The sequence below is a fragment of the Amphibalanus amphitrite genome, unplaced genomic scaffold (genome assembly GCF_019059575.1).
Source record: "Amphibalanus amphitrite isolate SeventyFive unplaced genomic scaffold, NRLGWU_Aamphi_draft 001533F_arrow, whole genome shotgun sequence".
Lineage (NCBI taxonomy): Eukaryota > Metazoa > Arthropoda > Thecostraca > Balanomorpha > Balanidae > Amphibalanus > Amphibalanus amphitrite.
Genome location: NW_024883026.1, coordinates 20756 through 36517, shown reverse-complemented (window position 1 = coordinate 36517; position 15762 = coordinate 20756). Strand labels below are relative to the sequence as shown.

The following is a 15762-nucleotide window of genomic DNA, read 5'->3' as shown; positions in this document are numbered from 1 at the left end:
CGAATACTGCGGCTAGGAAATTGCTGGTCGACTAGGTAAGTCGCCGGTAACGAAAAATGAGATCACCGCTGTCCTAAACCGATGACGAGTGCCCGAGTTGTGGAGAGGCGATAACGGAACGGACATGCAGAGATAGGAGGAACCGCTCAGAATTCCATGTCACCCTTGCTATCTATGAGGCGGTTACGAGTGATATCGCTGCACAGTCTTGTAGTTGTACGAGATGTTTCAACGCCACAGAGCTGATGTTCATCAAACAAGTGCTGACCTCATCGTTGAAGGAGCGTTGAAATTGACGCAGTTCAACTCCTTTCTGTTTTAGAACGGCTGTTGTAGCAAATGCTGTTAAGGAGGTATTGCCGGCTTTGCATCAGTTCCCGTTTTCAACCAATCACCATTTCTTCCGCAGGAATCCTCGCGGAGTAGACCCGACTCTGAGCCCCACATCGGAAAGTACCAGCTCCTGAAGACCATCGGCAAGGGCAACTTTGCCAAGGTCAAGCTGGCCAAGCACCTGCCGACCGGCGAGGAGGTGAGTGTTGGACGGTGACGGCTTTGTGAGGGGACACGGGAGATGCAGAGGCTATCGGTCCGTGCGCCACGCGTGGGGCGCTTGTCGAACGTATTGGGTGTTTTATCCTGTGTTGTTAAAAGGCGAGGGTGTGAGAAAGGTACTGTTTGCAGGAAGTTAAAATTGGTGCTTTGCTTACAACGGTATGATTGTTCCTTCACGGCCACTGATTTGGTCTTCACTTATATGCTGCTAATGCTAAGATTAGCTTGCTTCGACATTGTTTGCGGTGTGATCCATGTTAATGGAATGTAAAGTGCCAATGGGCTGGCGTTCTTAGCCGGTGTAGTCCGCCGTGGTCGGTCGTATCAGATCTTCAATTCTCGGGTATGTGTGGCCAAACAGATGATGCTGGGAGTGTCGTGTTGAAAACCTCGAACAGTCGAACGGCAGACGGGCAAATCTACCAATGGGTTGGGTGAACCGTGCTGCGCTGATAGCCATCAGTGTTTAACCAGTTATGAGTGCACTACGCCGCGGATCTCGCTGTTTGCGCGCGCTGATTGTTATGTGTGCCTTGTGATTTCAGGTCGCTATCAAAATCATAGACAAAACGCAATTGAATCCGGGTAGTCTACAAAAGGTGAGCAATATTAGCTCTGGTAATCGTGAGTGTGATGCGATTTCTGATCCGAGATACTACTTCATTATATTTGTGTTGGTAAAACAATAGCATTACTGGTGATGTAGCGCATGGCGACCATCACCTGTTTCCTTTAAAGCTCCGAATCGACCGGCCTTCAGAGCAGCGCCAATGAAGTCAGGAATGTATGTCGACACTGGCCTGTGCGCCCGACTGGTGTCCATTGATTATTCATACGGGTTTGCGCGGCTCAGCGAGGGTGTTTGCGCTGCTCTCGCCGTCCTACATATTCACATTATTCAGTGCCTCTCACCTAATCCACGGCGCTAGATGGCGCCCCGCCCCGCAATATCGCGAGACCACGCTGGCTATCCCATAGGCCTACATTGTGGGGTACCGTAAACCGGGGTGAGTTGATATGGATTTTGAGGTTATTCTAGATTTCGTTAAAAGCCACATTCATTTACGGAATTCTTTTTGTGCCAGTTTCATGGCACATGCCTTGCGGAGGCAATCAGCAAAAATGAATAAAAAATGTATATATTAAGCCCCTTTTTTAAAACGCCAAAGTTCATATCAACTCACCACCCCACAGGGGGTGAGTTGATATGATTTTGGATTTTTCAAAATTTCTCGGCTAAAGAAGCTCAGAGGTGAGTTGATAAAATGCCAGTGTTTAAAAAAAGGATGAGAGAACACATCCTGAAAGAAACCATTAGATAAATGCTAGTAGTTTGGCAGCAGACCACACATTCATGAAAACGCAATCATGTCCAACACAGCGCGATCAAAATGGCTTGATTTTAGCAGCATCATTTTTTCGCTTTATGATACTTAGTTTTACTTAGAACATTCTGAACTTGGCTAGTCACGTGTCCTCAAGCCAACGGTATCAAAACTGGCAATATATTTTGGAATTACAAGTGTATTTTCTTGTAATTAAAACACATTGTCAGTTGCGGGTCAAGGTTGATATGCCTCTGACAGAAATAATGGATTGAAATGAAAGAATACATATACTTCTGAGCTTTTGTTGACTGGTAGTCAACAAAATATTAATGAAGTGAAGTGAAGCGAATCTAATTCGGACTGTATTCTAAGCGACATAAAACAGAATTCGGCATCAAAAGCCAAAATTAGCCCTCGCACTTATAGGCGGGCGAACGGACCACCTCGGCTTTTCGCACATAACTCGCGCAAAAAGCGGCCGATCACGACGAAACTTTCAGTACCTCTCGAGTTTATCAATTTTACACATGTTCTAAAGATTTCATGACTCTGACTCAAATGGTTTTTGACTTGTGACCTGATTCTCGAGACCATGCTTGGCCGGAATCGCGATTTGGCGTAGTCGGCTCACATTATCCGCGCATTTCCAGTCTTTTTGTGATTGTAACGTCCAAACATGTAAATGATGTTGGTCCCACGCAGTATTTTGGGTGTCAACTGTCAAGGTCACCTGAAGGTCAGGTCAGGTCATTGACCTTTGGTGACCTCGGTTCACTTTTTGGAGTTTTACATGTTTCTAGGGTAGTTTTTTTTCGGGCCGATTTCGAATTTAACATGCATTTGATCATTTATGAAGTAGTTTTAGTGCCTTCGTAACATGTTACGACACCGTCAGTGGTAGCTGACACTTGACACTCCCTATGGATAGCCGGCAGGACACCTACTGGTTGACCTGACCTGACCTGACCTGGCCTAAATGTACGAAGACATCTGTGAGCAAAACTAACATGACATTCGCGATCAGCAACAGCCAAAAAATAATAAACTCGCTTTACGAACTTCAAATAACCCCCTATTTTACCGACTTCTGGGTAATTGACCTGGCCTGGAAGGTTAACCAATGACCAAGTTGGTTATCATCGGCTTCCTCGCGTCTCGGGCAACACGCTCATTTTTTCCGCGAAGCTCTAGCTCCACCAGGGGCCAAACGACGATGGGATTCCAACGGACCCCCCCCCCCCCCCCATACGTTAAACGCTGGCAAAACACGAACACGGGCGAGGGCTAAACACCAGTCAATTTCTTTATATTGTTTGTTCCATTTCATTTTGCCTCTCATTCTCGGTTGGCAACTGCCAAGCAGGAAAACTAATCAGTTTCACGAGATCAGAATTCCCGCGCTGTTAGCCATACAGAAATGACAGTTCTGTCATTTTCGAAACTACGAATAAATATAACAGTTTTTTTTAACCTGTATGTAATATAGGTGTTCTATAGTGTTCCTTTGTAGCTTGTAGGGAGCCATCTTGAGACTTGACAGGGAGCTGTGCTGTGCCTTTTTTCATGTTAGGTATGTCCACAGAAAAAAAAAAAAACTTTGGGGTTACTGATGTTAGTTGTCGGACCTTCGTCCCTGTCTTGAGTTGAGATTCAGTTTCATAACGTTTCGGCCAGTTACTCTCCGGCCGTCGTCACTCGTCAGGTGTTCTTTGACCCTCAAGGACCTGGATGTTGGTGGCGTTGCGCCGTACGCGTCAAACAGTTCGAAAGCTCCTGTAGTCAGCGGGAATCGAACTCGGGTTTCCCCGGTGATGGTCCACGGTTGTAACCACTCCACTATCGAGGCAGGCTTGACTACGGCCGGAGAAGCTACTGGCTGAAACGTTGTGAAACTAACATCTCAACTCAAGACGGGGACGAAAGTCCGACAACTAACATCAGTGATACTAACAGGCCTCGTCTCAAGCATTCAGAAAAAAAAAACTAAAGCTTTTGGGGTTGATGGAATGATGTGGGGAAAGAAAAGGAGAAGAGTTGGTCTAATTGACTTTGTCTTACCTGCAGACCCATATTTCATGCTAATTTGCATGCCTACCAGCCTGGTATCAGCTTTTATCATGCATATCAACTCACCACCTGATGGCATATCAACTCACCACCTGTCACTTTTCTTAAAATTATAAAAAAGCGTTGTTATAGGTGAAACCCAAAACTACCTGGGATCAACAGTAAATTGATGGTAGTTTCTTTCCCAGTGCATGTTGTTTCATGAATATCCACCGTCTTTGCTGTAGGGTGGGGACTTTTCCTTAGTTTCAAAATCAGAAGAAAAAAAGGACTTTGAAAAAAGTAATGTGTTAAGAAGGCACTGCACCACATGCATGCCTTTCTCAGCTATATGCATCACTTATTGGTTGCTTCACTTCACAGAAAAATAAAACTAAAAATTGGTTTACAAATGGATGAGCAGCACACATTTTAACATTTTTCGAGCAATTTATATCAACTCACCACCCCATATCAACTCACCCCGGTTTACGGTATTTGGCCAGTGGCCAATAACAAGTCACGCCACTTATTCTATTTAGTTTTTAGAGCTGTTTGTTACTTTTTTTTTTTTTTTTGCTTTCCAAACTTCGCTGTCCCACAAATCTGACGAACCGCCTCCCTTGGCTTATGGTGTTTGCCGTACCATATCCCCGGATGTCATATGATCAGTCCCACGACTGCCGTACGCTTCCCCGTCCGTCTGTTGGCTTTATCAACCGGTGCACTGTCACCCGTTTCCGTACCTTCCCGACCACCGTGTCACCTCAATTACTGTGACACGTCCGTCTCGTCCCTCCGTCGGTCCGTGATGCCCATTTCCTCTGCCGGTACCAGTTACGCCGACCCGTACCTCTTTTGATCCGTGACGAGGTCTGTCTCGGTCCGTTCACGACTCCATCCTTCATGTCTCGGTCCCTGACGCCCCTCTAGTCTCTCAATCAGTCAGTCTATGACTCGGCCCCTCTCTATGTCGGTCCATGACGCCCGCCCGCACGTGTGTTACAGCTCTTCCGAGAGGTTCGAATAATGAAGATGCTCGATCACCCCAGTATAGGTGAGTATGGCGCGGGGAGCCGGGATCGGAGATCGCTGTGGCTGGGGAGGGCGTGAGTAGGCTGCCAGTGACGTCATTACAGCGACGTCAGTGGCCTCTGGTGACGTCAATGTGTCTTCTCCAATGTCTAGCGTCATGTGACACAACCGACCACCTGGGCGGGCCGGCTGTCTCTCACCCGTTGGTCTAAGTGTTTGTCGGATTCACCTGTCGGCGTCAAGTGTGTGACATTCTTGTAATGCCGGGTGTGGTAGTGTCTGCCATACAGAGGTCTGTAGGTGGGTGTGGCGGATATGGTTAGCATCGACAATCATTAGTGATGCAAACTTGTGGGCGCGATCCGGAACTAGTGAGGATGACGATGAATCTTGTGCCAAGAACATGGGGATCCCCGCGCTAAGCGCAGGCGAGCATGTGTAACGACATATGGCGTCACTACTGATCTATTAAGGACCCTCATATAGCCTAATTGTAATAGATGAATGTAATTGGGCCTTTGCTGCACGCTGGCATATCTGCGTGGATCACTTCTGAATCTAGGGATATCTCCTGTTATCTCAGCTCTGATGGTTTGATAGGCCAGTTAGGCGCGATGCGGTATGTCTTTATGTCTCTCCGGAACGTGCGTGCGAGCTCTCTCATGACATCCACCGTTCTGCCCCCGCAGTGAAACTATACCAGGTGATCGAGACGAAGAAGACTCTGTACCTGGTGATGGAGTACGCCTCGGGCGGCGAGGTGTTTGACTACCTCGTCTTCCACGGACGCATGAAGGAGAAGGAGGCGCGACTCAAGTTCCGGCAGATCGTCTCCGCCGTCCAGTACTGCCACCAGAAGAAAATCATCCACAGGGATCTCAAGGTGAGTGTCATTTCGGGCTCGGTTCGCTCTATACTGGGACTGGAAGAGTAGGAGGATAGGTGTTGGCTTTCACTGGGCGTTAGCAGACGAGTTTCCTCAAAATCCACAATAAATGTAGTTCAGTCGATTTAGGAAAGGACCAACGTGAGGCTCACACTTAATGGGTATGATTGGACAATGGACAAGCTATTGTAATTGTATCTTGTGCCATGATTGACCTATATCCAGTACATTTACACGTGCATCCGAACTATTTGGATAAACTGACAGGTGGAGTCTCCCTCCCTTCCAGGCGGAGAACCTCCTGTTGGACAGCAATATGAACATCAAGATCGCCGACTTTGGCTTCAGTAACGAGTTCACTGTGGGCAGCAAGCTGGACACGTTCTGCGGCAGCCCGCCGTACGCCGCGCCCGAGCTCTTCCAGGGTCAGTCGGAGGGGACGCGAGGAGAGACTGTGGGGTGTAGGGTGACTTATTCTTTAACCCGCGCCCCAGTGGCGGTCTCAGCCAACTTCGCCCTAGTGGGGGGGGGGGGGGGGATATGTTACCACCCATCTCTAACTCAAAAACTAAGAGGGCTAGAAAGACGCGGTAAAAAGCAGTCGATAGCTCTCAATGCGTACGTTTGAAAGTATTCAGTCATTTTTCATTTTAGAGCAATATTGGGGTCACCAGAGGTCATCAAAGGTCAAAATTTGCCAATGGTCATTATATTTTTCAGAAAACATGCCGTTATCTCAGGAACTATGGTAGCTAGAAAAACCATGGAAGAGCAATCGATAGCTTTTGAACTCTTCTTTTGAAAAGGTCATTATCAAACTTGACCTCAGGTCAACGGTTTAGCCTCCAGAGGGCAAAAACTCGAAAAATAGCTGTTTTTACGAAAAGTGTTTTTCGACAATAACTTTCGACTACAAAAAGCCACGACATTTCTATTGCCAGAATCGTGTTCCCCTCGCCGAGACGCGTCGAATGAACTATAATTTGACCTTGAAAGGTCAACTTGAAAATTTGACCTAAGGTCAGGGTCATGACCTGACCGGAAAAGGTCATGTTGCATATCAGTCGATGCGTCTCGGCAAGACAAACACAATGAGACCATCCCCAGCGTTCTATCTCCTTCCAATCGCGAGTTATTGGCAAAAATCTGTTTGTAGCCTCAAATGACCTCGGATGACCTTTCTAGAGGCTAATATCAGCAAAAATGACACCTTGGTCATCACGGATGGTCCAAATCATTGTGATTCTGAAATATTTGGACTGTTCCTATGCGTACACACGGATCTAGAGGCATTTTCATTTTTTCTCCATTGACTTGTAATGGAAATGTCACGCCACTGACCTGACCTTAGGTCACGGATATAAAAATCCGAGATATATAAAAATTGTAGGCGCCTATAACATCATGCAATCCACCAAGTTTAAAACCTTTCTGACAAACACTGCAGGCTGGACATGATTGCAAACTTTTTTAGGCTTGGTCAGTTAACTTGACCTGGTGACCTGACCTGACATGACCTGGGGTCAAAAATTTCACACATTGTCCAAAATTGATGTACCAAAAGCTACCCCAAGCGGCGCGGCGCTACGCGCCGCGGTTTTCTTTTTACACGCAAAAAACGCGACAGGGTGGTAACATATGCCCCTCCCCCCCCCCCCACTGGGGCGAAGGTTAATGGGGATCGTTAATTATAGGAGGATGCTTTGTAAAAGGCATTACAGCATTTGTCTGAAGTAAGTTATTAGCTGTCAATTTTTACAAAGTCTCGAAGACAAGAGGATGGCACAGGATTCAAATCCTATGCCACCCTCTCAACGTCGTCTAGCGTGGCAAAACATCGTCCGGTGATTTTCTTTGAAGTGTCAACAAACTTTGGGAAAGGTCATGCATTTTGAATCATTAACCCGCGCCCTGCTGGGGGGGGGGGGTGTTTGAACACCCCCCCCCCCCTTGTGGTTTTTCGCGAATATCTAAAAAACGGCGGCGCGGAGCGCCGCCGTTTTTGGTACACCTTATCATACATCAATTCTACACATGTTGTGAAAATTTCAGACCAAGGTCATTCAAGGTCAGGTCACCAGGTCACTTGAAGTGACCTCACCTCATAAAAACTTTCAATGTCTGTCATAGCTACACCGAGTGACCGATCGCTTTGAAACTTTCAGCGATTGCTAAGGGCAATAGCATGTACAAAATGTATATCTCAGAATTTTGATATCAATGACCTAAGGTCAGGTCAATTTTGCGACCTCGCCATTATAAGTCAATGGGAGAAAATTGAAATGCGCCTCTTTTGGATGCAAGACATTATAAACACTCCCAAACACCGAATTACAAGTGGTTTAGACACACTGAACATGAAAATGGTGTCCGTGACCCTTGTTTATGCCCTGAGGTCATCTTAGGTCACGAATGGTATCTAACAGTTTTTCGCAAATAACTTTTGATAGAGGCATGCTAGAGCGATGAAAACGCCTTAGATGTGTTCAGCTCGACGATACGGATCGACTGATATGCAACATGACCCTTTCCGGTCAGGTCATGACCTTGACCTGAGGTCAAATTTTCAAGTTGACCTTTCAAGGTCAAGTTATAGTTCATTCGATGCGTCTTGACGAGAGGAACACGATGCCGGTAAAAGTAAGCTCGTACAAGGCTTGGGTCAAAAGTTATTGCAGAAAAGCTGTTTCCGAAAAAAATCGGCTATTTTTGCAGTTTTTGCCCCCTGCAGGCAAAACCGTTGACGTTAGGTCAAATCTGAGAGAATTACTCAGAAAGGGCGTTAATAGGGCTATCGAATGCGCTTTTCCGCGGCGCTGTAGCTCTATTGGTTCCCGAGTTATGCGTTGGCTTCTTGGAAATTTTCGACATTCGACCTGGAAATCGGCGAAATTTTGCCTTCAATGACCTCTGGTGACCTGACCTTTGACCTGACCAAAAAATTGACCGAAGTGATTTCGTCATCATTTTTGACGCTCTTTCGAACGCCGCGTATCGCTACGTGGCCCAGGAGCCGAGTTACAAGGGGGGGGGGTGTTCAAACACCCCCCCCCCCCCAGCAGGGCGTGGAAATCCAGGACCCCCAGCCGGGCGCGGGTTAATGCCAGTAAGAGCTCTCTTTCGCACACGGCAACACGTGCTTCGACGTCTGTCCATGATAATTTGTGTGGGCGCCGATGACCACCACAGTCCAGGCGCCGTAAAACCCCAACTCAACATCATCCACTATAATTTGTCATCATTTTGCCGTATGGCTTGTATAACCTCCCGTGACACTCCTGTACTCACCTCACCAGGTAAGAAGTACGACGGCCCGGAGGTGGACGTCTGGTCCCTGGGAGTGATTCTCTACACACTGGTCAGCGGATCTCTCCCGTTCGACGGCTCCAACCTCAAGGACCTGCGCGAGCGGGTGCTGCGCGGCAAGTACCGCATCCCGTTCTACATGTCCACCGACTGCGAGAACCTCCTGAGGAAGTTCCTGGTGCTGAACCCGGCCAAACGGGCCAGCCTCTCGGTGAGTTAGAGGGGATCAGACTACCCGAGTGATGAGACAAGTGTCGTTATGTTTGCCTTGCTGACTTATTCTCTCCTAAGCATCGTCGGGTTCTGAAATCAGTCAATTCTGGAGTGCTTTATCTGTATAAATTAGATTGAGAACTGATGTTTCGTTTACGTGCATTGTGGTAGGTAAAAATTTGTATAAATATTCCACAGACCAAAGTTTGTTTTTCGTCGATAAGTGCGGCATCAGGATACAATTGTCTAACTCCGTCTCCCCGCTCACGCCTCACGCAGACGATCATGCGGGACAAGTGGATGAACTCTGGCTGTAATGAGGAGGAGCTGAAGCCGTACGTGGAGCCCGAGCACTGCATGGACGACCCGCGCCGGATAGAACAGCTGGTGGCGCTCGGCTATGCGCGGTCAGACATCGAAACCAGTCTCAAGGAGGGCAAGTTCGACGATATCTACGCCACCTACCTGCTGATGGGCCGCCGGGCTGCCGATGTGAGTCACTGACCTTTGGAGGGCTGGTGGCTACTGGGAAGGACATGGTCGGAAAGGGAATGACATGCAGTTTGGGAGCTAGGTAGGGCGGTTGTAGTAGTGTTCGTGTATTAGTGTGAGAGCGGATGGGTTATATGTAGTTCGACGACAGGAAGACAGCGTTTGTTTGGAGAGCGATTGAGACTGGGTCAGAGGCCTCGTGGCGACGATTGTGTATGGAGGAGTCATGGCTAAGTAGAGGGTGGTAAACGTATTGTGATTGAGTAAAATGTGGACGATTTTGTGTTTGAGCAGATTCTTGACGTTGGGATTCTGCTGTTGAACAGAGTCGTGCTGCCATGCTACCGAAAGCCATTGGATGGGGTTAAATATTCTGTCGTGTGACTGCGCCCCGCTGTCTCCCGATCTGACCACCTCCCTCCCCTGCCATCCCCAGCTGGAGTCGGACGGCTCTCAGTCGGGCTCCTCACTGTCGCTGCGGCACCTGACGGGTCCGGCTGCCGGCCCGCCGCCCACCAGCCGCCAGTCGCCGCCCCACCACAAGGTGCACCGGTCCATCTCGGCCACCTCAAACAGCAAGCCGAGCCGGCGCGCCTCCTCGGGCGGCGAGACGGTGCCGGGCGCGGCCCCGGCCGGCTCGGCGGCGCCCACCTCCACGGGCGCCGCGGCCGCCGCGCCGGCCACCACCGGCTCACCGGCCGCCTCCACCGCCAGCGTCACCAGCAAACGTGAGTCGATACAGCGACGGACGGAGATGATCGCTGACGGATTTCCCGTTCGCGTATTCATATTAATTTGCGGTCATGTTTTCGAATTAAGTTTATTAAATTTGTCGTTGATTGGTATATGTGTTTAAGACTCTTAACCATCTTAGTATTTTCACTATATTTGTTTTGTGTTATGTCAGTCTTCGTCTATGTCCTTCGGACCGCTGACGGGTGGTTTGGATGGTTCCAGGGCTGAGCGGCTCGGCGACCAGCCACTCGGTGCCCGCCAACCACACCCACTTCAAACGGCAAAACACGGTGGACCCGGCCACCATCAAAGAGACGCGCCAGGCGGCCAGCCGAGCCGCCGCCGGCGCCGGAGACTCTGAGCAGCCCAGTTCTCTGCCCAGCCCGGCCAAACCGCGCGCGCTGCCCAAGGTGTTCACTCCGACGGCGGCCAACCGGACGATCGGCCCCAGTGCCGGCCGGCGCTCGACGCTCGGTACTGAGACGCGGCCGGCCAGCGCCTCTGCCGAGGGCCGCACCCCCTCACTGCAGGCGGCCGGAGACCTGAGGTGGGTGACTGGACCGCGCTCCGCCGCCCGGAGGGGTGGGAGACTGACGTTTGGCGACGCAGCTTATGAATAATCTGGCTTCTCGGGGCTTGGGCGTGGCGTCTGGTGGATCTCTTTCCGGGGCTTCAGGGGCTTTCCTAGGTGCGTGGCTTTACTGATCCCGGTGATGGCTTTGCGTTACTAACATGACTGGCTCTGCTCTCTAACTCTCGCTGCTCTCACCGCTCTGTCATACCTGGCTGATCCCACACCGCGGATGTCTGGTCTGACCGTGCCGCCCTGCAGCTCCGGCGGCGGCGGCGACACGGCCCGGCCGGCGAGGGGACACGTCAAGTCGGCGTCGGTATCGTCAGGGGCGCCGGCCGAGTCGGCGGCAGCCCGCTCGCCGTCAGAACTGCGGCCCAGGTACCGACCGACCCTCTGGTGGCTCCCCGGCGGCCCCAGAGGCTCTCTGGCGGCTCCGTCAGAGCGCTTGCGTCGGGCTCCGGCTGGAGTGATACTGCCTGAGTAGCGCTTCGCTCTATGCTTTGCTGGCACGCCGGGGACGTTGCATGCATCGGTCTGTAGCTTTTCTCTTTTTGTGTTTTGCTGGTTTCTGCTTTGTCAGCTTGGCTGGTATTGCATGACGCTATTTCATTTTCTTTGCTCTGGAGCCTAGGCGAACCTTTTATTTTCGTCAAATATTGTAGTGTTTTCAGGTGATGTTCCCCTATATAATGCATATTTTGATATAAAAAGGCAAAAGCCATTCAATGTTGGGTACTAGATGTGGGGACAAATATACTTCTCCCAGCAATCTCGAAAGGCTTAGCAAAAATTGTGGATTACAAATGCTAATTTCTGTATTTGCCGTTTTATTTTGCATTGTCGAAGTTTTTTTTTTGTCCGAAGTATCTTGCAGCTCGCATGTGTTGGATGTGGCGTTGTATGATAATTTACATGCCGAGCCCTCCCTGTTCCTAAGGCGCGGTGGTCGTGGTCCTGAACCGAGCGCAGCCTAGCAGAGCTACTAGTTACTGTATCGTCCCAATATTGTACCTGTTGTGCCACTGGCGCTCACAGCGGTGTGTCTTGAGCCTTCTAGCTATCCAGTACCGTGCCGTGACTTGCTCCGTCGTTATGCGTGTACCGAATCAGCCCTAGTGTTACATGACTTACTTGACCCATCTATCTTTTATGTAGCACAGTGTGCCCTGGCGTGTCCCGTTGTTACCGCTGCTGCTCGCTCTGGCCTGTTCTCCGCTGGTTCCACCGCGCGCTAACCTGTCCCTCCCCCCGTCGTTACAGCAGCGCCGGTCGGACGGCGCCGCCTCTCTCGCCGGGCGCCGCGCCGCGCAGTGCTCCGTTCAGCCGCAACATCCCGAGTCGGTCGACGTTCCACTCGGGTCAGACGCGGGCGGCCGGCTACCGCGCGGCCGGCTACAGCCCGCACCACGACAGCGGCGGCCTCGGATCGGCCAACCGGACCTCCTTCTTCTCCAAACTGTCGTCGAAGTTCGCCAAGCGGTGGGTGCTAGGCTGGTTGGAAGGGGAGGGTAGATGGTGGGAATTTTCCAAGTAATTATTGTTCGCTCAGCATCTTCCCAATTGAATCAGGTAAAAATGTCCTCATGTAATCCGGAGATTATCTGTATGTGACTTGCCTACATGCTTAATAACTAGTCTCTTAAATTGATATATCCGTCCCCAATTAAAGCCCAATGCATGCCTTATCGCATAATTTTAGTGGACCGGCGATTCAGGATACGTTTTCTGTCCGTACCGACTGGTGAACTAACCGTGTCAAAGAGCCGTGTGTGACCGGTCAGCCCCCTGTGCTGCCGGCGCGCCCTCCCCCCCCCCCCCCCCCCCCCCCCCCGCTGGCCCGCGCGCCGGACCGCGGCTGCCCACTGTACTCGAGCTTCGTGCTTTGTGCGTGTGAGAGCGATCTGAGCGGACGAGTGTGAGAGAGTGAGTGAGTGAGAGAGTGAGACGGCGGCGTGTAACGCCATGTCCGCTCGCCAGGCCCGGCGACGTGGGAGCCGGCACGGCCACGCTGACGCCCACGCCGGCCCGCTCGGCCACCGCTGACAGGTATGGCCGCCGTCCCCGACCGACCGACCGACGCCGCGCGCCCGCGCCCGCTGCTGATCCGGGGCATGGTCGCACACAGGGTCTGGCTCAGTCCTCAAACCGCGGCACGAACAAAAATTGCAAACTGCTGTCGAGAGATATTGAAACATTTTTGGTGCTAGCTGATCACTGCTAATTGAGGCTAACATTAAAAATAGTGTGTTATCACTTCCATTGCACCGTTTTGTGATTGTTGTAGTCCGGTTTGGGGGCGCTGGGCCAGACCCATTGTTTTTTTAACGCAGCGCGCACACCACGCTTCAGATCACTGACTGCACTGAACGCACGGATATGGGGACTATAGGGGATACTGATGACCTGGGCGAGCGCACTGCACCTCACGTTGCTCCGTGGTGCACGCACATCCGCGGTCTACCGTCGCACGGTCGCATGTTTGCGGCACTGGCACGCTCAGCACGGTTGCCCTTGCACCGAAGCATGGTTACAGCTGACGCTCTAAGCCCTAAGGCCTCTAAGACGACCCAACATCCAGGCGATATATGACTGAAGTGAATATCATTGACAGCTGGACGTAGTTCACTTACGTGTACATCGGGCATCGGCACAGCATGCTTACTGGAATAGGAAGTGAAGCTCAGAAACGGACTATAGCCATAGCGAGAACTGACAGGCAGTGAACGCGAATGAAGGGTTGGGAGACTAATTAAACAAGGATGACACAGGAACTTGATATGTAACTCCCAAATGAGGGGAGTTCAGAGCGGGTGTGGGATCGAGGACGTGTGGACAAGTCGACAGTTTTGACGGTTTTGCTGGCGGTGCATGGGTAATGGACATCAGCTCACAGCTGCACAGTGTACTCGCTTGATTCCAGACCGGCCCAGTCCTCATGAAACTTGCTGGAGCTTGCTGGTGTAGCCATCTTCACTGTGTTACGCCTGTGTTTTGTATGTCTTTGTAACGGAATTTAACGTTTTGTGTGTCCATGAGTCATTGCTTACCGATAACACTTTGCTTATATTTCGTCTTTGCGTCCTGCAGACCTGGTGTCTCACTAACCAAGCCGTGTGTATTGTAGCGAGCTACCTTCCCCTACTGATCCCCCGTCCATATCCCCTGCGCTCGCCAATTAACCTCTGGCTCGTCGTGTCCCAGGCCACCGGCGGCTGCGTCGCCCGCGGGGTCACTCGGAGTCGCCTCCAACGGCGAGCCGGAGCCGGTCAAACCGCGCAGTCTACGCTTCACCTGGAGCATGAAGACCACTTCATCCAGGGACCCGCACGAGATCATGAACGAAATCAGAAAGGTGCGTTCGCAGGGTTTGTTTAACATCATGCACTTGTAGTCGAATCAGCTTGCTTATCATGGGGGAGACAGAAAAGGTGGATGTTCACTAAACCACTTCATGGTTTTTCTGCTGATTCGACATTGCATTGTCATATGTAAGTTACCCGAACTGCCGCTTTTAAATCCAAACAATTAGGTGTGAATGGATTAAGTTCGTCCTGTAAACCCGTTTAAAGTGTGGAACGGCGGCGGACTGCAGTATGACGATGCTATGGTCGTTTCCGGCAGGTGCTGGACGCCAACAACTGTGACTACGAGCAGCGGGAGAAGTTTCTGCTGCTCTGCGTGCACGGCGACCCGCGCACCGACTCGCTGGTCCAGTGGGAGATCGAGGTCTGCAAGCTGCCGCGCCTCTCGCTCAACGGCGTCCGCTTCAAACGCATCTCGGGCACCTCGATCGGCTTCAAGAACATTGCCAGCAAGGTGGCCAACGAGCTGCGTCTCTGACCCGTGCAGGAGCCGGCCGACGAGTGCTGGTGCAGCGGGGCGCGTGCCGAGCCGCCGCCGCCGCCGCCGCCGCGCCGCCGCCCCGCCCGCTGAGCCGGCCCGCACGCACGCGCAGAGTCACCCTTACCGCCGCGCCGGCGGGCGGCACTCGGCCGGCCGGCCGGCCGGACTAGCTGCAGACACGCCCGCCCGTCTTGATGATTTTTACACTAGTAGATTATTTATCAGTACCAGGTGCGACCATGGCAGCCGGCGTCGGCGGCCGCCGTCTCGCTGCCGCATTCAGATCTGTTTTCGGTGCTGACGCGGGCGCCCCGCGTCACCGCGTTATTTTACAGTTCGACTGTGCTTGGTCTCCTCGAATGGCGTAGCGCGCGCGCTCGCGCCGGCGCGACGCTGCTCCGCGAATGGGTGACAGCGCGCGCCGCGCCCCACGCGCCACCTGAGGAGACTTGTCGCGCGAGTGTGCAAGGAGAGCGAGAGAGACAGAACGAGCGAGCGAGAGTCGAGCGCGTGACAGACAGCTATTGTATGAGAGCGAGAGCGAGCGCGGGCGATGGACTAGGATGTGTCGGCGACGCCCCGGCGCGGTCGACCGTGTGATACGTTGTTGCTGCGCGTGCAGCGGTGGCGCCCAGACCTGTCTGCGCCACAGAGCAATGACGCGATTCTACTGTGTTGGGTTTCTGTTATTTCTGTGTACAGATCGCTAATAGCCCTAAAATACATGTGCTAAAGTGAGGTGTCAGCGA

The 15762-nt window shown here is 51.6% G+C and overlaps 1 protein-coding gene across 3 annotated transcripts in view; it reads left to right on the top strand.

Moving 5' to 3' along the window:
- The window catches only part of LOC122373671 (MAP/microtubule affinity-regulating kinase 3-like), a 23340-nt gene extending 7578 nt beyond the window's left edge, over positions 1-15762 (top strand). The window contains exons 3-16 of one of the 3 annotated variants that reach the window (XM_043351964.1): positions 410-532; positions 1101-1154; positions 4938-4986; positions 5654-5847; positions 6140-6275; positions 9147-9367; positions 9649-9861; positions 10298-10589; positions 10819-11143; positions 11429-11548; positions 12431-12649; positions 13148-13216; positions 14372-14522; positions 14792-15762. In XM_043351964.1, the coding sequence (XP_043207899.1) occupies positions 410-532; positions 1101-1154; positions 4938-4986; positions 5654-5847; positions 6140-6275; positions 9147-9367; positions 9649-9861; positions 10298-10589; positions 10819-11143; positions 11429-11548; positions 12431-12649; positions 13148-13216; positions 14372-14522; positions 14792-15010 (2385 nt within the window). In that variant the 3' untranslated portion in view covers positions 15011-15762. The remainder of the gene's footprint in view (positions 1-409; positions 533-1100; positions 1155-4937; positions 4987-5653; positions 5848-6139; positions 6276-9146; positions 9368-9648; positions 9862-10297; positions 10590-10818; positions 11144-11428; positions 11549-12430; positions 12650-13147; positions 13217-14371; positions 14523-14791) is intronic. The other 2 variants (XM_043351966.1, XM_043351965.1) reach the window with 2 other exon arrangements.